Source organism: Medicago truncatula, chromosome 4 (genome assembly GCF_003473485.1).
Source record: "Medicago truncatula cultivar Jemalong A17 chromosome 4, MtrunA17r5.0-ANR, whole genome shotgun sequence".
In the NCBI taxonomy this organism is placed as follows: Eukaryota; Viridiplantae; Streptophyta; class Magnoliopsida; order Fabales; family Fabaceae; genus Medicago; species Medicago truncatula.
The window spans coordinates 453,674-474,219 of NC_053045.1; the positions used below are offsets into that span (position 1 = coordinate 453,674).

Below are 20,546 nucleotides of genomic sequence, written 5' to 3' on the forward strand. Positions count from 1 at the left end.
AGATTGTCCTCTGTCAACTATCAGAATTCTCACATAGTATTGTGTCTCGAAGTAGACTGCAAAGAAGCTGAGGGGAAATTTATATTGACTAGGAGGACTGTGTCCGATCTCCTAACGAAGGTTGATTGGAGGCGCCAGGGTGATGTTCCCCTGTCGTAGATCAAGGAAAATATGGCAAAAAAACATGTGAATGACAACTTAAAAATACAGAACACTTTCAAAAAGTATTATTTCAGAATACGAATCAAATAATCGAGAATCAGCAAGCATTTACAAACGCAAGGCCAAATTTGACGGGACAAAAAATTATTAAATCTACACAAATGCAAGATTATCCCCTGTTAAAATGAATAAAGACAAAAATGAAGGGGGTGCCAAGGGGTGAGAAAAACAACATGAGAAGCAATTAAGAGACCAATGTTAATTAACGCAATAATCGGCCAGTAATTTCATGATAGATTGGACTGTACTAATTTACAGGGATTTAACTATTCATTACGAACTATTATGAGATCTGACAGATGAAATTGATTGTGCAGAGACAGATGCAGTAGGGCTACTAAGTTCTCTCTCCCCGTTTATTTCCTTTGGTTTTCCACTTAATCTTTCCATAGCATCTTGACATATTTCATTAAACCATTCATCTTCAGGCAGATCACTGCAAACAAAAGATGTATCAGACACTTCAAATTTAAAAAAAAAATGCATTCAAAGCCACAACTTCCAATGGAAACAACTGCAAACGCAGATAGAATGTTGATGGTGAAACATGGCTAAAACAAAATTGCAAAGCCTACCTATATGGATCCATCCCTGTTGCAGAAAATGCTGACATTGCCTTCCTGATAATTTCATTCACAATTCTTTGCAAATTCCTTGACAAATACCGACCGTTGGAGGCAAAACACACAACAAACTTCATATCCAAATAAAACTGCACAACGTTAAAAAAATATATTATATGGCTATGATGAATTTGCAGTTCAAAATGTTCTTTCAAGTGAAGTTTGCGTCAATTGATCTTCCGCATCAGTAAATTCTAAAGAAGCACATGTTCAAGATTCTAAAGAGCAATACATGCAGCGATTTTGGAACATTTGTCATTTGTAAATATTATAACAAATATAAGGACAAATTTTCTTATAAGTTGTGGAGATTTTTCTGAAATGGGTGTTGGAAGAATTTTAATTCCAATAAGTAAATAAATGTGCCCTAAAGTGTTTTTGAAAGGACGGCCAGAATCCAAAAGGTTAGTATTGATTGACTTCTTTGTCCATGTGCTTGATACAATGAACAAGCTTCTATGTAAGAACAATTTAGCTACAATATAGATTCATTCTGCAATAAAAACGTCCTGTGCATTTCACATGTATTTATCTGGTATAAATAAAAAGATAAATTTAATTAATAAAAATAATTTTAAATGGTAATAAATTAATCGAAATATAAACAAGATGTTTCGAACCTTTAGTTTTGAAAAATTTCAAAGGTTGGTTTAATTATAATACAGAGAAAATTATTTTTAATACATGGTAAATATCCCATTATAGCTAATGTTAATAGGAAAATTTGAAGTATCAATTTAAGAAATCAAGGATGGTTAACTTCCCTTTGATTAAAACATGTAATTGAAGAGGTAAATAACAATTATTTGATTTAAAATGAAAGTTCAAAATATATTATGAAGAAACTTAGCTGTGTATGTGGTGTAATGTATTAAGACTAGTTCACCCGTAAGAACGAGAACTCAAGTTTATTATTGGGAATAGATTATAGTTACACATGCTATTTGTAACATATTTCCATGCCTTAAACTTCGGTTTAGTTTGGATACTTTGCATTCTTCGGTTAACTATTTTTAAAACATTTAACTTAGAAAAAGATTTATCATTTTAAAAATATTATTCTGTTTAAAACACTGGTTGTTAGGAACTTGGATAGGTCAGTGCTTGAATTTCTAAGTGATCCAAGACTAGCCTTACAAAGATGCGTCCCAAATAAAATTATCTTCTTCAAATTTGCTTATAAAGGAATCAATTCATGTCCTATTAGGTATCAGTGTTTCAGCAACCAAAACTAACTGAAAATCGTTTATGAAACCATGATCAAATTTCAATGGCATACGGCATACCTGTTGTAGACCAAGAGGACCTAAAGGTCTTGGCCCTTCCTCAATATCATCCCAAAAGCTCTGATCTTCTGAAATCCACAAAATAACAGTTTCTGTAAGTCTCATCAAGAGCAACGTAGCAAATCGTTCCCTCCCTACAAACATATCTGCTGCTATATTGGCCATTCTGTTCAGTTTTATGAAAAGCTCCTGGATAATAACATAACAGTCTTGTCAGATCTTGAATAATAGTTGAAGCATAAACAGAAACGGAATTGATTTTAGCAAGAAAGAAAAATTGTCGACACTGAGAATAGAAAGAAGAAAAAAAAATTAAGCAGACCAACATGTTCCATAAGTTATTAAGATATTCAAAAGCAGAAATCAGCATGAACTCTTCTTGAAATCAAACTAAAACATAGCTAGCATTTATGGCAGTAAATAGAAAGACAGTATCAATCTCTTCTTGTAAAAAAGTTGTCTACCTAGGGACATGGGAGGAGGTTCAATGTTTAAACTCTGCATTTAATCAGTATTCCACTCCATAAAAACCAGGAGATAGATATGCACCCGGCATGTAAAACTCAACGAAAAGCATACATACTATGACTTCTCTGATGATTAAAAAAAGTTGACGTGTAACTAGGAAATGAGACGCAATTTATTATTTCCTTCTGTGGACAAAGAGGAACATTTAATCCCAATGAGTAATATTTCTTTTGGTAGATGAATGGTAAGTTATATTATAGTGAAAACAAACTTATATATAAACTACTTCAGTACTCAGCAAGCCAGTCAATGCCGTAAGAGTTTCAATTTTCTGCAATCATATACAATAATAAACCACCAAAATTGGTTACCAAGAAAATATATTCTCAGAATATTGTTGGGTACTTCCCTTAATTACCAATTTCACAAATTTCCAAAAAAATTAGCCGACATTCGAAACTGTGGACAAGGCATTCTACAATTAGAAATATATGTATGGAGAGATCATCAATTTGCTGTCTAATCCTGTAATTTTTAAAAATCAACAACCATGAGACTACAGAATCAGATTCTGGACCTTTTTCCTCGTTACACATATCCCCAACAGAGAAGTTCCCAACAAGAAGAAAAGAGCAGGAAGAAAGAAAAGTAGAGAGGAAACAATACAAACACTTCTTATGCATAACACTGGAAAAAAGAAAAGAGAAGTAACTCGATGAAGAATGAACAAGAAGGAAGAAAAATTTGAAAATCTTCAAAACTGATTCACAAGAATGGAAGTGTTAAATTTAAAACCAAGGTTCCATTATACCTGAAAAATCAAAGACGGAATCCATTCAACTTCATCCGCATTTCTTTCCATACTTATATACATGTCAGCTGTAAGATGACTATCACCATCCTCTGTAAAAATCAGGCTCAAAGCATGTTGACGACAGAATGAATCTTTCAACCTGTCAACTGAACCCACGAGTCGTCTCCTCCATTCCCGTTGTTCAGGATGACGATTTTGCCTTTCGGTGGTTCTTCTACGGTTATCATCCTTATAGGGATCTTGGTTTAGGGAGGAGAGCTTCATGGCTGCGCGTGGAAGTAGTTCATCAGCTAGTAATGAGGCATTAGCTAGCAGTGCAATCTGCTGGGCTTCAGTCTCGGCCATTCGTACAATTTTGTTTCCAGAATCCTCAAAGCTTTCTTCTTCCTCCATTGATTCTGGTAGTGCTTTTATAAGCATGTTTACATAAGAGTTAAATACTTGAAACAACCCTTCCAGAGCTTGTCCTCCCAACTGCATACTAAGCAGAGGTCCTACATCCTCAAAGAAGTCCTGTATAAGCATAAAAAACATCCAGCTTAAAGTAAATTGAAAATAAAGAACCACAAACTACATAAAAGAAACGTGGAAAATAACTTGATATTAAGTAAACCAATATTAAAATAATGCAGCTGAGTAGCTGTGTGTATTGAAGTGCGAAGACAATTTTTTTATTCAATCTCGTTAAGTTAAAGTTTAAAATGTTATTAACAGAACAAATAAAAAAATGAAAAGAAAAAAAACAGGAAAAATCGTAGACTAAAGGTGGATATTATTTATAAATGAACTGAAATAAACCATCTGTTTTTTCACACACAATTACAAATTTCTTCACTTAAAGGAGAAAAAATTCACATTGCAAATCAAGGTAACTGTTTTTTTTTAATGGCTAATAATAATACATCTAGTTTTAGAACAACTACTCACACTGTCCCAACGGCTGCTATATCAGCGTTTCTCAAACCAAACATCATTCTATGTCATAAGTCAATATTATGCCAAAACTAAAAGTCTCACCTGAACCATCAAATTGAAGCGATGGGCACTACTTGTTAGTTTAAGTTGAAATGCTGTTGTACTACCGGTCTGCCGATTAACATTAGGAGGATATGTGAGTACCCAATCATCAGCAGCAGCCATAGCAGCAGTACTCTCTTGTATTCGCTTCAAATTCGCATCTAATGCTTGTTCAACACTAGGTCTAAAAAGCTTCAAAAGTACAGGACAGAGAGCTAGACCACGAGCTTCCAATAATGAGCAATGACCCAATGCTATTTGAACACACTCCGCAGCAGCTCTTAAACCTCCTGCAGCTGCTGATGAAGCTAATGCATGCCTTTTCACAAGAAGAGCAAATGCTTCTGTTTGCTTTGTAGCCCACATTACAAGTTCAGAAGAATACGCTGGCTCCTCACCAAAAATAGCCAATGAGTCACTTGCAGCTTGTGCAACTGCAGAAAATACCAGTTGTGCAAGAGCTGCAGTATATGCTCCTCCATATGAGGTGTTTGACGGCCGGAGACTTTGCATGTTATACTGATATCGTTGCAGATGAGCATTGAGTAGCAAGCTGTGAGCATGCGGACCATCCCCAAGTTTTTTAAGGGCTGAAACTGATGCACGAAGTTCAGCACCACGGGTAGAAGGCTGACAAGCAGCTTCAGCAAGCTGATCAGCTAATTTTTGCCTACGTTCGGTAATAGAACTCTGCAGAGACAGAAGTAAAGATGGGTTGAGAGATTTCATCTCTTTTGCTTCAGAGACTACACGTTCTCCTTCATCAAGAGCGGCCAAAGCTTCTTCTACTCGCCTTTCAGCCAAGAGAACATCCAAAAGATCAGGAAACTCAACTAACCATTTGTCCAGGTCTGATATTTCTTTATGTTCAGAATCCAGTGCACCATTTACAGAAAAACCATCAGAATCGGATATCGATAATGAATCAATGTGAACTCCATCAGCCAAACCATGTATCAAGGTTGCTTGAGTAGATAGTAGGTTTCTGATGGACGAAAGCTCACCTTCTAAATCGGATATCTCCTTGGAAGTTCTATGACATTTAAATATTACTCAATTTAAAACATGACCAATGATAAATGACAATTAAGCTAAATAAAATTAAAATGGTTTTGCTGTAATATACTACTAATGTGCAAAAAAGAAATTGATCATACATCAGCTTCTTCTGTATAGAAGGGTAAATAAAAAGAACAAGGTAGAAGTACTCTTCCCCCCCAACTGCCATACCCAGATTTACACCACATACAGGGAGATAATTCTCATAAATAAAATAACAATAAGAAATGTCAGATGCTCAACACCCTTTGTCACATCATATAATGATAAAATATTTATTTATTTGATGATACATGAGGATGAAGCTAAAATATTAGGACCTTTTAGAATTTATGAAGCATCACAAGATATAAATTCTATGTGAAGAGTATTTGGATTGGTTGAACAGTTTTCCCCCTCAAAATACTTAAGCAAAGAGGGGGAAAACTGTTCCCCCTCTTTATAGATGGAAGTTACGCATTTTTGGATGGTGAGAATGAGGGGGTGAAAATGATCCAGTTACTGTTAGACGTTAAATTGTAAGCAATTTAGTGGAGTCAAAACTTCGTTTATTGATGATGCTTTATGTGACATATTGTCATTTATTAGGGGAAAAGTACATTTGTAAAAAGTTCTCAAGGAAAAAAAAAATCATTTTTGAAATGGACCAGAGAAAGATGTGTTTGTACCTTTTCCTTATGATACAAATATTTTTTGTAAACTGTGAATCTGTGATCATCTACATATTTAATAAAAATTTCAAATCTCTTTAGAAATATTATACATTCATATGTATAATTATTTCTATTATAAATTTTTGTTAATATATCTATCTTGGCAGTATCAGATCTTCAGTTTTGAAGAAATTTCAGTATCTTAGCATATGTTTTAAAATATCCGTGTTGTTGTATCAACTATCTAGGCTTCATAGATCCGTCGGACAAACAGTACCTGAAACCCCACTGCCTTTTCTATCTCACCCATCTGTGTTAATTTATTGTATTATCATCAATTCATTTTATTAAATTAGGGAATATATCATATCTTACTGTGTCTCTGTCATGCATGTACTTAACATGTATGCTATATTGTGTATATATTATCATCGGCATAGTGCACTAGGCTCCCACTAGTTGGGAACAGCAAGGTGATGTTTTGTGACTAGACATCACAAGTTCAAACCTTGAAAACAACCTCTTTGCTTCACAAGATCAAATTGTTTTTCCCTCAAAAAAAAAAAGATCAAATTGTTTAGATTTTGTAATTACAAAAATTTAGTTTGAGTTGAGAACCTTGAACCACTTTCTATACTAGTTTATAGTTTAAGGACAAGTTTAAATTTCAAAAAATGAACACAAACTAACCGTATGAAGGCTGCATAGTTAGCATAGACACTCCTGCGCATCTCCTCGGCAGAAGCTCTTTTCAAGTCTACTAAATATGTGCATAATTGCTTAATTTCCTGGAGAAAAAGAGAAAAGGAGAGTAAACAATAGTCAAAATTTGATTTCGAAACTTTACATTAGACAGTATGAAGAACAAGAAATCTTCTCCCTGCATGGTGTAAATAAAACATACCCAACAAATAGGTTTCACCATTAGATACTTAGATGACTAAATGGAAACAAAATTGTGACTAAAAGGAATGGAAAATTGCGACTACATGGTTATCACAATTGGCATAACCTTATACTCTTTCACTATGTTCATATATTATAAGAATATCAAAGTCATTTTTCCTCAACACAAGTCTTAGATTATCCGCTATCTAGCATAAAGGTGTGAGTCATACCATGAAGTTATGGGAAAGGGTGATCGAAAGAAGACTAAGAAAGGAGGCTCGAGTTACGGATAACCAATTTGGTTTTATGCCTGGGAGGTTGACTATGGAAGCAATCTACTTACTTCGACGCGTGATAGAGCGATATCGGACGGATAAAAAAGACTTGCACTTAGTTTTCATTGATTTGGAAAAGACGTATGATAGAGTACCGAGAGAGATTTTGTGGAAAGCCCTGGAGAAGAAAGGGGTTAGGATTGCCTATATTAGGGCTATCAAGGATATGTATGAGGGAGCTTCGACTAGTGTGAGGACGCAAGATGGGACTACCGAAGATTTTCCCATAACAATAGGAGTGCACCAAGGGTCAACCCTAAGTCCTTATCTTTTTACTTTAGTTTTGGATGTATTGACGGAACACATCCAAGAGTTAGCACCGAGATGTATGCTTTTTGCAGATGTAGTCTTGGTGGGTGAGTCGAGGGAGGAAGTGAACGGGAGGCTAGAGACCTGGAGGCAAGCCTTAGAAGCGTATGGATTCCGCTTGAGTAGAAGCACGACGGAGTATATGGAATGTAACTTCAGCGGAAGGAGAAGTAGGTCTACCTTGGAGGTGAAAGTTGGAGATCATATCATACCCCAAGTTACACGGTTTAAATATCTTGGGTCCTTCGTATAAAATGACGGAGAAATAGAAGCAGATGTAAGTCATCGTATTCAAGCTGAGTGGTTGAAATGGAGAAGAGCCTCAGGTGTTTTGTGCGATAAGAAAGTACCACTTAAGTTGAAAGGAAAGTTCTATCGGACAGCAGTCCGACCGGCGTTGTTGTATGGTACGGAGTGTTGGGCGGTTAAGAGTCAACATGAGAATCAAGTAAGTGTAGCAGAGATGAGGATGTTGCGTTGGATGAGTCGTAAGACTAGACATGATAGGATTAAGAATGACACCATTAGAGAGAGAGTGGGGGTAGCACCTATAGTAGAAAAGTTGGTAGAAAATAGGCTTAGATGATTTGGGCATGTAGAGAGAAGACCTGTAGATGCCGTGGTAAGAAGAGTAGATCAAATGGAGGAGAGTCAAGTTAAAAGAGGTAGAGGAAGACCTAGGAAAACTATTAGAGAAACCACTAGAAAGGATTTAGAGGTCAATGAGTTGAATCCAAATTTGGTGTATGATAGAACACTATGGCATCATTTGATCCATGTAGCCGACCCCACTTAGTGGGATAAGGCTTGGTTGTTGTTGTTGTAGCATAAAGGATTGTCTCTAACCATGTAGATCATAATAGAGGCAGAAAAGAAATTAATACAAAATTTTCCCTGTTCATCCAAGTATACGAACTAGAAACAATCACATACTCTTGTTTTTATGAATAAGATTGACAGAGGATATTAGCTGGTATCAGCTGGTGTCATGCATAGTTTTAAATTCCAGTCAACAACTGCAATTGCGACAACAAGATACAGGCAGGTTTGAGGGCTTGCAACAGCATCATGATTGCAATATAAAGGACCATAGCAACAACAATTTAGAATCTTGCTAGCAACAAGAAACAATAATCTTAAGTAGAGCTCTTAAATTCCTAATACATAACTTATTGGAGTGGACTCTCTACTCTAGATTAAGAATGCAGTTTGAATGAAATTAAGTTATCTATGATATGAAGCACCTGACACTAATATGTTGCCACCGATAATAATTTGAGAAAAATAACATAATTGAAGGTAATCATGTGTGTTGGTGTAGGACACTGATACGTGTCGGACACCAGACACGCCTTCGATGATAAAAAATGTACGTATTATACATGTGACACATGTTTGGATTGGTTTATTTGAGCATATCTAGTAGCATAACTTTTGTGAGACTATTTGGGAAAACTTATGAAAACAACTTATGACACTGGGTCTGTTTGTTTGGATTGGGATTTGAGTTTATCTACTAACATAAGTTTTTTGAACTTACAAAAATATCTTATAACAATTTTCCCAAGCTTTTCTCAGCTTATTTTCATAAATTCTCCAATATAGTTTATAAAAACAGCTCATAACACATGCAAAAATAATTTAACTTTAATATTTTTCTATAAAAATAGCTTACGCAAAAACACTTATCATGATAAAAGCTTGTATTATAAGCTGCAAATAAGTCGTTTATCCAAACAGCCCCATTGTTTATAGCCTATTCTCAGCTTATTTTCATAAGGCCTCTAAAATAGCTTATGAAAACAACTTAAAACTTATATGAACACAATTTAACTTTATTTTATCTTTTGCTATAAAAAATAGCTTATACATAAGCATATTAAACGCTTGTACTATAACCTTAAAATAAGTTTTTTATCCAAACAGACCTAAATATATAATTAAGCTTCTGGATTAGTCGATAAACAGTATTTTACTAACAAATTGTATATCCTAAAACTAATCAACTAAATTTTACTACATAACAGATTAAATTAAATTATGAAGTAATCACGGAGCAACAAAATAAAAATTAAAAACCTCATGAATGGAAAATGAAAGCACGTAAACGAAACAATAAACAATGGATCAAAGAAAATCGATATAGCAAAATGAAACGGGAAAGGAACCTTATCATTGAGAGAAGAGGTGGACTGAACATAGAACTCAGCATCAAATCTATCAGACTTGAAAGGATTAAGACCTTCTTCAAGCTTAACTCCATTTTCTTTAACACTCGCCGCCGTTGCCCTTGACCGTGACGATGACTTCATCATCGTCGCCGCCATAACAAGATCACGGAGGAGAGTAACTAACTAACTTTAGGGTTGAAAATGAAAATGAAAATTCAAAAGAGAAAGATCCACGCACACACGCGCCAATCTAGCTAGAAAATGAAGAACATTGAATTGAATTGAAGAAAGAGAGAAGACACGGTCACGTCACGCGCACTGTGTGTTTGGTTATTTATTTTGATTTCTCTTTCTATGATCCCTAACCAAGCGGTGACGGTAATATGAAAACTTTGCTTAGTTATACGCCAGCGCACACTTTTTCTTCAACCGTTTTTTTTTTTTTTTTTTTTAGTTTTTAATTCTTATTTGTTTTTCAATAATTTTTTTTGTTAGATAGTCCGCCTAGTGGCTAGAATTCACTTTATAAAGTAAATAAGTGTAATGTTGAGGATTTGAATTCCGGCCCCTGCATATAATAATGCATTTGTTCTACCAACTGAGCTATGCTCACGGGACGTTTTATAATAATTTTTAATAAAAAAAATATATATTTATTTTGGGTATAACTTCTCAACTAATAGTAAAGAACTTTTGCTTGTAGTAGACTCGAATTTTCTTACTTGTTTACCTACAAATGACATAACCACTACACCAAAAGTAGTTGTTGATAGCATAATAATCAAATCTATCTTGGCTTTTTGTTTGGTAAAAATGGCTAGGGATTTAATAATCTTCAAAAAATAAAATAAATAATAAGTTAGCTTTTGTTTGTCATCACTTCGATTTAATCGATAAGAATTCATTTGTATAATTGCAGGTTCAACTTTTAATCTTAACTTGAACATAAACGAAGTAACAATAGTTATTAGAAGTTCAATTTTTATGTGCTAACCTTCCGAATCATAGGACTATAGTAAATTGAAGTTCAATTGGTAGGTAAAAAAGTTTTGACAAAAAAATTGCTCTATTCAAAATCGATTTCAAATATTTTGAACAATTCACCATTTGATGTAACAAATTAATCATTTAAACTCATTTACTTATTTAATATTTGGCATTTTAATTTTAACATCTTTGTCGGATGAATTAGGATTTATAGACTGTGATTATTGTGTTTTCCTAGATATGTTAATTAGAAATTTGGTAATCATACACTCTTTTTACTTTTTTTACGTATTTGAAAAGAGAAGTGTTATTTGAACAACTAATTTGGTGATAATTTATTTGACAACCATATTTTACAAAGAAAAAAGTGGTATTTGTATGGAAATCATAGCAATAGGGAAATAAAGTAAAAACTAATGTGAGTATGAGAGAGAAAATTGTTGCGAAAATTGTCATTAAATGGATGTTCAAATATTATTTCTCATTTGTAAATGAAATCGATTGATAAACGTAGACATGTGATTGCAGGATGTCTGAAGGAAGGGAAAAAACATTTAGTAAGATTTTTATGTGAAATTTGATTTACCCCATTAAAGTGATCTGGATGGCTGAGATTTCGTATGTTTTTCTATCACATATAAAAAGAAACTTTTTATTCTTTTCTTTTTGTGACAAAATCTTTTCATTCTTTTCTATTTTAGGTATTATTACAATCTATAGAAACAATTCTTAGCTGAAGTAATAAACAGGGTTGAAAATTTCATATAATTATTACAGTAATTACTAGTACTACTACTCAATATCATTTTGAAACAGACACAGAGATGACTCCTTCAAATTTTATGATTGAAAAAATATCAATTTTATTTTTATAAAAGCATGGTAAGCTGTGCTAGTTTCAAGTTTCATTAGAAAAAAAGAAAAAAAGAAAAAAACTTATTGAGAAGAGTAGAAGATGGTTGTTGTTGTTCATTTGATGGAATGCCAATTAGATATTTTGATTGATAGAATAAAATCTCCATCAAACGCCGCATGTATGAGACAGGAATTAAATAGTGAAATTATGGCTATATGATTAGTTGACAACTATACATACATATATATTTTACCTAAAAAAAATCTACGTATATTTTTAAGTCTTACAAAAATAATAGAAGGATAAAGCACATGCATAAGACTCCTGAAAACATCATAGACATTTCATTATTTAAGAAAATCTAGCTGGTTCTAGCTCCTACTCTCTTTTATTTTATACAAATTTCCTTATCTTCTACCCCCCCCTCACACAGATTATGAACCTAAAGATTCTCCAATTCATTCAATTTAAAGGGAAAAACATTTTTCCATTCAGAAACTAATAATGATAATGACCTGCTTTATAGCAGTGTACGTTTTTTTCACGGTGCACGCTACCCAATATCACTTTTACTGTGATTTTATGAAGCTGGAAATTCCAGCTTTTGCCTAAAAGTGCTTTTTTGAGCTTTCCACCGGTATTCCAAACACATGCTATATCATTTTGTAATCTTATTGACAGCAGTAGTATGATATTCTAATGAGGTGAAAGGGTAAATTTTTTAGGGTAGGGAAAGCTGTGATTTCATGAAAGTATAACTTGATTTTCAACTACATCATAACTCCACAGCTTCCCATTTTACATACTTTCTTTTGTGTTAACCTATATGAAGGAGGCCTTTGGTAATTCAGAGTTAAACCGTAATTCAGTGCATCTGCCACACACATGAAGGCCAAAAAAGAAAGAAAACAGAATAAATCTAAAACTCCGGAAAGGTTCCAAATAACAACAATTAGCTTCCATCAAGCATGCCCATGAGCACGGGGGGGTTTCCTGAAACGTGTTGAAGCCTCTGGGATGTCTGTATGAATGGCTGATAAAAGAACAATTGAACGCATTGATCAGAAATAATACAGAAAAGGATGTTTTGAGCTTTATGGAGAAAAGGGATATAGACAGACCTAAAGATTGTAGCGATAAGTACTAAAATTTCTGGTGCCACAAGTTAGGTAATTAAATGAGAAAATCCATTCCTATCTATGAAGCAGTACCGATATAGACAAGATGATAAATAACACTTGGAAACCCGTGATAACAACACATATTATACACCTTCAATCTAAAAAATATGTACTAGCCCACCAATAATAAGAATAGAAAGAGGGGGTTCTTACTGAGTTTTCCAGAAGTACTGTCGATCCATCTGGGAAGCAAGTACTGAACGTTCTCGCTAGAAAGAGAGAGAACTTGAGTTTTGTGAGGTTCCTTAAGGCAATTCCTAATAATATTCGCTGTTAAGTTCGAATATGTTGTGTATGTCATCCCTGCTGCTCTCCAAATCGCCATTGATCGATTATACTTTTGTTTTCGTTACTGCAAAAACAAATTAAAAAGGGAGAAAGGACTATTAGTCTTGGGCCTCAATATAAATAGTAACAAGAAGATTTCTTTTTAGAGCCCCTCATATCTCTTTAGGCCCCCTAAAATTACAAAATTGCCTTTTACTCGATGTCTATTTTAAAAAAAAAAATATTAGTCTCTACAAGTTAACTAAATGACAAAGTTATCACTTACTATCAAACTAGTATCTACAAATTAACTCGAGATAGATCCATAAATAATTAGGCTTAGGCAATGTGGGTTGAGTCGGGTTGACTCACTAGGTTTGTATGCCGATCCACACCCATGAACACAACTAAACATGAGTTGTGTGTTACCTTTATACCAAAATCTAAATTTTGAAAAAGACTTCTCAATTAAAGATGTTTTAGGGTACAGGTGACCCATTCAATCTGATTCGATAATCCAAATGAAGCTAACTTCTATTTTATTTCAATTTATTCGAGATCGGGTCCAACTGAACTCAACTTGTTCAAATCTGAAATGTTTTCGTTTTTGGGTAATAAATGTTCAAGTTCAAATCGTAGAATTTAGTATAAGCGTTGAATTTTCTATGAATAATAATATTATTTAATTTCTTAAAACATTATTTAATATGTTCAAAAAAATATTTCCCACAAACTTGATCAACCGATCAAAACCAATCCGATCATCGAATTAGGTTGGTTTTAATTTGACGTCAAAAATACGAGTTCACACGAAACTCAAACCAATGAAACTTAATTGCATCATAAGCATTATTTGTGTGGCCACAGGTCTAAATTTAAAGCATTTAATCGCACTAAATAAATTGAAGAAAAAAAAAAAGAATAATAAAATATTCTTTGATTAATTTTTATTTTTTTTTTGTCAAGTAGTCTAGTGGCTAAAGCTCACATAATTAAACTGTGGAGAAATGGAGTGTTCGGGATAAAATATTTAAGTAAATAACTACTATACTCAAAAATTATCCTTGGATCACAAGATAGTTTGGTTCTAGGATTTAAGATTTGGAAAATAGTTAAGGGTTTAAGATTTAAGAATAACGTAAGTCTTCTCTTCAGTCTCTCGGCATGCAGCTGGAGAAACGAAACTCAACACCCAATCTTATGTCGCACTGCGGGGAACTACCAACGACGACGTCAGCTTCCAATGGACTATCGGAGAAGCTAAAATACCTCGAAACACTCATATCCAAAAGCCACCATATCAGAAGTTCTCCTTATTTACTCTCAATTCAACAACAAGCAGCCATGATGAACTCTGATTCCATCACCCACTTCACTTTTGATCCAACCGTCGCAAAAGACCTAGGCAATAATGCCATGCTCCTCGCACACGTTGCACCCTCTTGTCTATCTTCTTTGTTGCTTTCCTTCCATTCTTTGCTTAAAACTTGCACGACCTCTCATTCTACTCGTTAATACACAGGTTTTTCTTCTCAATAATATATATTTATTATTGTAGCTTCAGAGTGTTATGTTTAAGATGCTACAGGTTTGTCAATTACTGAACTTTTCCATCATTTGGTACATCCTAAGGTGCATCATTGGTTTAGCTTAAATCTTGAATAAAATTTTAGAGAAGGATACTGATTATGAGGAACATCAAACACTAGCTTTCTGTCACCAATATTATTTGTTATTATTATTAGTACTATAATTATGAGACCAATCAAAATCAGGGAGAATTTTATGTTGTGGTTGATGAAGATGAAGGAACACATGAAACTATAGAACTTCATTTGCTTTTATTATTGGAACTTCTTCTGTGTAGAATTCATAGCAGGATGTTTCTGCCATCTGTGTAGAATTCATTCATTATTATTATTCTCAAATGAAGCTTCTGCCTTCGGTAGTTCCTTGTTTTTGTCACTCTCTCAGGTTCAACTTTGTGGTCTAGGGGAACATTCTTGTTGATGTTGTTGTTCAGATTGTGTTTGAGTTTTCTCAATTGCATTAGAGAGTAACTTGTGTGTATGTCGTGCTAAGTACCCAATTTAAGGAAACTATAATTTTGGTTTCTGAGTTTTTAAGCACTAGTCATATACTCATATCATATATAACAATCCCTAAATTTATCATTCATTAGTGATTAGTCAATTGGTCTCTAGATTCAGACACTAATATGATTGATGCTTGCAGATTCAGGGACTAATGTTATGGGTCCTTACATATTTAGGGACCAAACTTATGGTTAAGTCAATACAATTTGCCAAGAGAGTGCTTGTGACTCTGTGGGAGCTTTACCAGAGGAAAGTGTGGTTTGATGAAAAAACAGCAAATGCAATTTGCACCGCTATGGGGTATCATTCGTTTTCTTTGTTTGGTTACATGCATGTTTTAAAATCTTACCTTAGGTAGTTTAAGCCTAATTATGATTATGTATTTTTATTTCTTAGGATCAAGACAGAAGCTTTATCTTTTCTACTTGAGAACAAGAAGCAGATTATAGAAATTGATGATTCAGACAGTGATGATGAACCAACAGAGTCACCTCAGGCTATCATCCTTGATAAGGTGAGATTGAATAATAAAGCTTTGCATGAAAGTCTTTTTTTTTATTTAGACAGTGATAGCTTCATTCTTGGCATGCAGTCGGAGAAACTAAGCTCAACCAATTTCATGTCATGCGACGGCAAACTAATGGTGGCGGAGGCTTTGGGTGGGAGGTCGGAGAAGCTAAACCTTCAAACACTCCAATCCAAAGTTGAACGCGACCCAATAGGCTACATATTGGAGGTTCTCCTTATTCACTCTCAATTCAATTCCTCCCTCCAACTATTTCAACAAGCGGCCATGAACTTCATTTCCGTCAACGGAATCATCGATTCTGACCTAACAACTGTTGCTTCTGATCCAACTGTCGCTGAAGACCTGGCTGAGAGGGCCATGTTCCTCACACTTGTTGCCCCTTCCTACCCTACACTTTTCTTCCTCGCCGATTTCCCTATAAGACTTGTTTATTTGCTCCATAGTTTCGCACAGTTTATTCCTTCCATGTCTCGTTTCAAACTCGCACACGCTCTTATTCTACTCGTTAATAGACAGGTTTTGTTTCTGAACAATATACACATTATCATTCCATTATATTGCAGAATAATAATTAGTGATTTTATGTGAATTGTGCAGACTGTGGCTATTGATGAAACATTGCCGTTGTTAATGGAACTACAAACCTTAGGCGATAAAAAGCTTACCAGATTTGTATCTCAGCACCTTGTTGTCAACATAAGGCGCCTAAAAAGACCGGCTGTAATCAAGACCCAAAAACTTCAGAGTGTCATGTTTAAGATGCTACAGGTTTGTGAATTATTACTATATTTTCCCATATCATTTGGCCTTTAGATCAAGGAAATTATAATATTAGTTTTCCCGAGTTTTTAATTCAATGAATGTATGTTTCAATAGGAAGAGAATGAAGCAGTTGCCAAAAGAGTGCTTGTGATTCTGTGGCGGCTTTACCAGAGGAAAGTGTGGTTTGATGAAAAAACAGCAAATGCTATTTGCACAGCTTCTTTTCATCCAGCATTGAGGTATCCTTTCTTTTTTTGTTCGATAAATGTTTTATAAAAATTCCTTAGGTCGTGTTCAGCCTAAATATTATGATTTTGTATCGGCATCTCTCAGCATCAAGACTGCGGCTTTATCATTCGTTGCAGGTGGTTGAAAAGGATTGTGATGATTCAGACAGCGATGATGAGTTGCCTCATTTGAAGGTGTGATTAAATCATAGTATTTGAATCGATGTTGTTTTTTTGTTAAGATTAGTGGCTTTCATATTAAGTTGTCTGTAATTGATGGTGTCCCTTAACAAATCCCAGGAAAACCACCGAGATTTAACAATGTATCAGCTAAGGAAATTAGGAAACAGACTGCCTTACAACAGGAAAAGTCTGCAAAAACCATTAGCTGAAAGAATCAACAACGATTACTATTCACCACTAAACCATATGATAGATAGACAGGTTTGTGATCACCATTGTAGTTTCATTTTGGACTTGGATTTTGCTCTTGGATCAACAACATTCAATACCATATGGTCTGCAGGGTTTTGCTGAGAAGCTGTTCTCCTGCCTTCAGACATATAATGAAGAATCTGAGGTGCATTACTCATTATCAAATAAGCATTTCTATGCAATGTTATAAAAAAATACGTGCAATTCCTTTTCATATCGGCTCATGGGTATTCAAGATTACATATTCACTGGTTTATGCAATTACCATGTGTAAATTTTAGGTTAAGATGATGATGCTGAAATTTATTGCTCGAATAGTTGGTCGTCACAAGTTAGCGTTGTTGGAATTTTACCCTTTTGTTCAGAAATATATCCATGTATCTTATTTGATATATTACGTGGAATTTGGTATTCTATATATAACTGAAGTATGACCATTGTGATATATGCTATCAGCCACATCAACAAGACGTTGTAAATTTGCTTGCGGCAGTAGTTGAAGCATGTCATGATGAGGTAGAGTATGTTTGTGAATTTTTGCCAGATCAATTTTTATAACTCATAGCATTTTCCTTCAAATTTTGATTCTTCAATATATTATAACAAATAGTGCATTCCAGCTCAATCAAGCTTTTATTTGAATGTACGTTCCCCCTTATGCTGTTAAGTCCTTGTTCAAACAAATTGTAAATCAGTTTGTACTTGCATGCTCACAACCAGAGGTAAATTTTGTTTGTCACCTGTCGCATTAACATTCGATATCATAATGAGATTTCATAATTTAATTCCATGATAGGAGCATTCGACTTTAATAGGTTGATGAGTTTGAGTGATATTTTTAGGTCTTCACTGCTGGACTAAATGCAGTCAGGGAGATATGCATTCGCATGCCATTGGTAACTACTGCAATCTCCTATTCCTTCGAAAATATCTCCATTTAATGATTTATGTTTAGACAAAATATATCATGTGTCTCCTATGAAGATAAGCTTAACTAGTAGGATCAAACAACATCATGTGTTTGTGTTCAATTCCTATTAGTGGTTCTTCATTAGTAGGTATGTGGGTCATTTTTAGTACCTTATCTAGGAGCAGTTATATGCAGTAATGGATCTCGATCATTGATTTTAGACCGGAAAGTTCAAATACCCAATCAGTATATTAATTTAATAAAACCTTAACCATTGATTTGGTTCGAACAGTTGAGAGCTGCAACTGTGCAACTGCTCACACAGTTACAATAGGCGATCCATCTACGTCTAGGAGGCTTGTGGAATGGCCCAATTTTGGAATGACACCACCTCCCTTCCTCCTTAAATTTTATTTCCTTTCCTTGATGCTATTTGATCGTTTGATTTCGGAATGTAGTTAATGAATGAAGACTTGCATAGAGGACAGTTCACACCTCCGATGGAGGAATTCTCAGTATTTCCCTTGACAAACTAGACATAACTTTCATCAAACATCTCCTTGTAAATTCTACGTTATTCCTTTGGTTTCATTGCACATTGATCTACAAAACAATGTCGTGAATCAAGGTTTGAAATTTCGAAGTTGTTTAACAAGGAAACTTCAGGTCATTGCCGAGAGATTGAATGTTATTGACAGACTAGACAAGTGTTGATTGATGAATGTTGAAGTTTCAGGTATGAATGTGTGCCAATGTTTGAAGATTTTGGATTTGAGCTACTTGAGATTTCAAGTGGCGAGTTAGGATGCAAATGGAATAGTGTTGCATCGACTTCATTGATCAACCTGAGTATCAAATGTATCTCGTTTGATCTTCAAAAATGTACATAACTTACGATTAGAATGTTTTTATACTTCTTATGCATTTATGAATTATAGTGATAGAGCCTAACCCAATATTTAAGGACAAAAATAATTGCTTACTCCTTTAAGCAATATAGCCTACTAGACGTGATAAATATTAGTGGGTTTTCGATCCTTGGTGTCACTAACTAGACATTTATGTGTGGAAGTTTAGATGTAAAAAATATTAACCTTTGAGATTTTGTTGATTTGTAAATAACTTAATCAAAAGAGAATGAGGTGAATGATCAGCTTCATATAATATTTGATCTACCTCTCTTTAGCACCCAATCAGCAGCCACATTAAATTCGTATGGAGTGAAATATTAGTAACATTTACGGAGGAAAAGCATCATAATCCTAAAAAAACAAAAAGAGAAGTAAAATCATCGTAAATCCTCAAAAATACATATGACATTCTTTTGAAATGATAGTTGATTCTTAATTTAAAGGAGACATCAAACTCTCCAGTAATCAAACACTTCAAATATACGTGAAATCTCTACTCATTTTAAGTAGAAATTCTTGCTATTTAGTCTCTTTTATGTGTGTTTGATATTTTTGTTTCATGACCGTTTCATATCAAAATCTTATTATTATTATTATTATTATTATTATTATTATTATTATTATTATTATTACTATTATTATTATTATATAAAATATGATAATATACTTCCTAACTCTCAATTCATAAAGTTATTAATCTACCTTTGGCCGTAAATAATAATATAATCCAATAGGTAAAATGTTGTACATAAAATTGAAATGAGAAATTGACTTTTCTAAGCATTTGGTGCAATGGTTATGATCATGAGAAGTCTTCCATAGTCACAAATTATGGACACTAGTTTTAGACACACTTATATAAATGTAAAATATTTAATTAATTTTTTTAACTATTTTTAAAATAACCAAAAGATTAAAAGATATAATTAACAGTTTGTGAGTGTGCCTAAAAATTTAATATTTGGTCTTGCATCATGTAAGAATAATTAGAATTTCATACCCTCAATAAATATGAAAATTTTCATATGAAAAAGTGAAATAAACTTTCCCTAGATAAGTATATAGTGACATATTAGGCCACTACAAAGAATGTCAAGTTAAAATTTGTTTTACCAATATAAATTTCAACAAGAGGTTGTTTTTCTACGAAAAGTTGTAATTTGAAAATAAGAGTTGATTGCACTTTTTTTTTTTTTTTTTTTTTAGTTTTTCCAAAATAAATCTCTTTTTTTAAAATTAAACTTTTTGGTATCTTAATCTTTCAAATTTGTTCATGTTTGATCCTAATCGATATTTTTTTTGTCCAAGATATGATTTTAACCATAAAATAGTTGAATCTTGATCCCATAAGTAATTTTTTTCCTAGTTATTTATAATGAATTTTCTTATTAAGATAATAATATAGTTAAATTAAATTTTCTTTATTGATTACAATAAGATTGTTGAACATTTTATCCTTTTACAACATTCCAACTCTTATTTATATGTTAACTCAACATGAGTTAATTAAATGTTAACTCCAATCATTTTAACTATCAGT

General features: G+C 33.7%; 2 protein-coding genes and 1 long non-coding RNA gene across 7 annotated transcripts; 1 reads left to right on the forward strand and 2 right to left on the reverse strand.

The window, feature by feature from the left end:
- Nucleotides 1-205: 205 nt before the first annotated feature.
- LOC11428396 (exocyst complex component EXO84B) lies at nucleotides 206-10,220 on the reverse strand. 2 transcript variants are annotated; one of them, XM_003604098.4, is made up of 7 exons: nucleotides 9,843-10,215; nucleotides 6,833-6,930; nucleotides 4,431-5,463; nucleotides 3,411-3,926; nucleotides 2,132-2,320; nucleotides 798-934; nucleotides 206-658 (listed from the first exon to the last, which is right to left on the reverse strand). In XM_003604098.4, the coding sequence occupies exons 1-7, from the start codon at nucleotides 9,999-10,001 to the stop codon at nucleotides 496-498; spliced, it is 2,295 nt and encodes a 764-aa protein (XP_003604146.2). In that variant the 5' UTR covers nucleotides 10,002-10,215; the 3' UTR covers nucleotides 206-495. The 2 variants fall into 2 exon arrangements, 1 of the variants encoding a protein (XP_003604146.2); XR_005645628.1 differs by lacking the exons at nucleotides 206-658; nucleotides 798-934 and adding an exon at nucleotides 2,596-2,784 and having other exon boundaries at nucleotides 2,178-2,320; nucleotides 9,843-10,220.
- Nucleotides 10,221-12,010: 1,790 nt separating this feature from the next.
- On the reverse strand, nucleotides 12,011-13,226 carry LOC11433919 (uncharacterized). Its single transcript, XR_003011636.2, has 2 exons — nucleotides 13,023-13,226; nucleotides 12,011-12,721 (listed from the first exon to the last, which is right to left on the reverse strand). It is a non-coding gene; the product is annotated as an uncharacterized lncRNA (long non-coding RNA).
- A 2,149-nt stretch (nucleotides 13,227-15,375) lies between these two features.
- Nucleotides 15,376-19,030, forward strand: LOC11419462 (protein SDA1 homolog). 4 transcript variants are annotated; one of them, XM_039833804.1, is made up of 10 exons: nucleotides 15,376-15,532; nucleotides 15,629-15,746; nucleotides 15,825-16,277; nucleotides 16,359-16,529; nucleotides 16,638-16,762; nucleotides 16,889-16,945; nucleotides 17,051-17,194; nucleotides 17,277-17,907; nucleotides 18,028-18,081; nucleotides 18,554-19,028. In XM_039833804.1, the coding sequence occupies exons 1-6, from the start codon at nucleotides 15,384-15,386 to the stop codon at nucleotides 16,941-16,943; spliced, it is 1,071 nt and encodes a 356-aa protein (XP_039689738.1). In that variant the 5' UTR covers nucleotides 15,376-15,383; the 3' UTR covers nucleotides 16,944-16,945; nucleotides 17,051-17,194; nucleotides 17,277-17,907; nucleotides 18,028-18,081; nucleotides 18,554-19,028. The 4 variants fall into 4 exon arrangements, with proteins under 4 accessions (XP_039689738.1, XP_039689737.1, XP_039689736.1 ...); XM_039833803.1 differs by having other exon boundaries at nucleotides 18,028-19,030; XM_039833802.1 differs by having other exon boundaries at nucleotides 17,277-18,081; nucleotides 18,554-19,029.
- The last annotated feature ends 1,516 nt before the right edge of the window (nucleotides 19,031-20,546 follow it).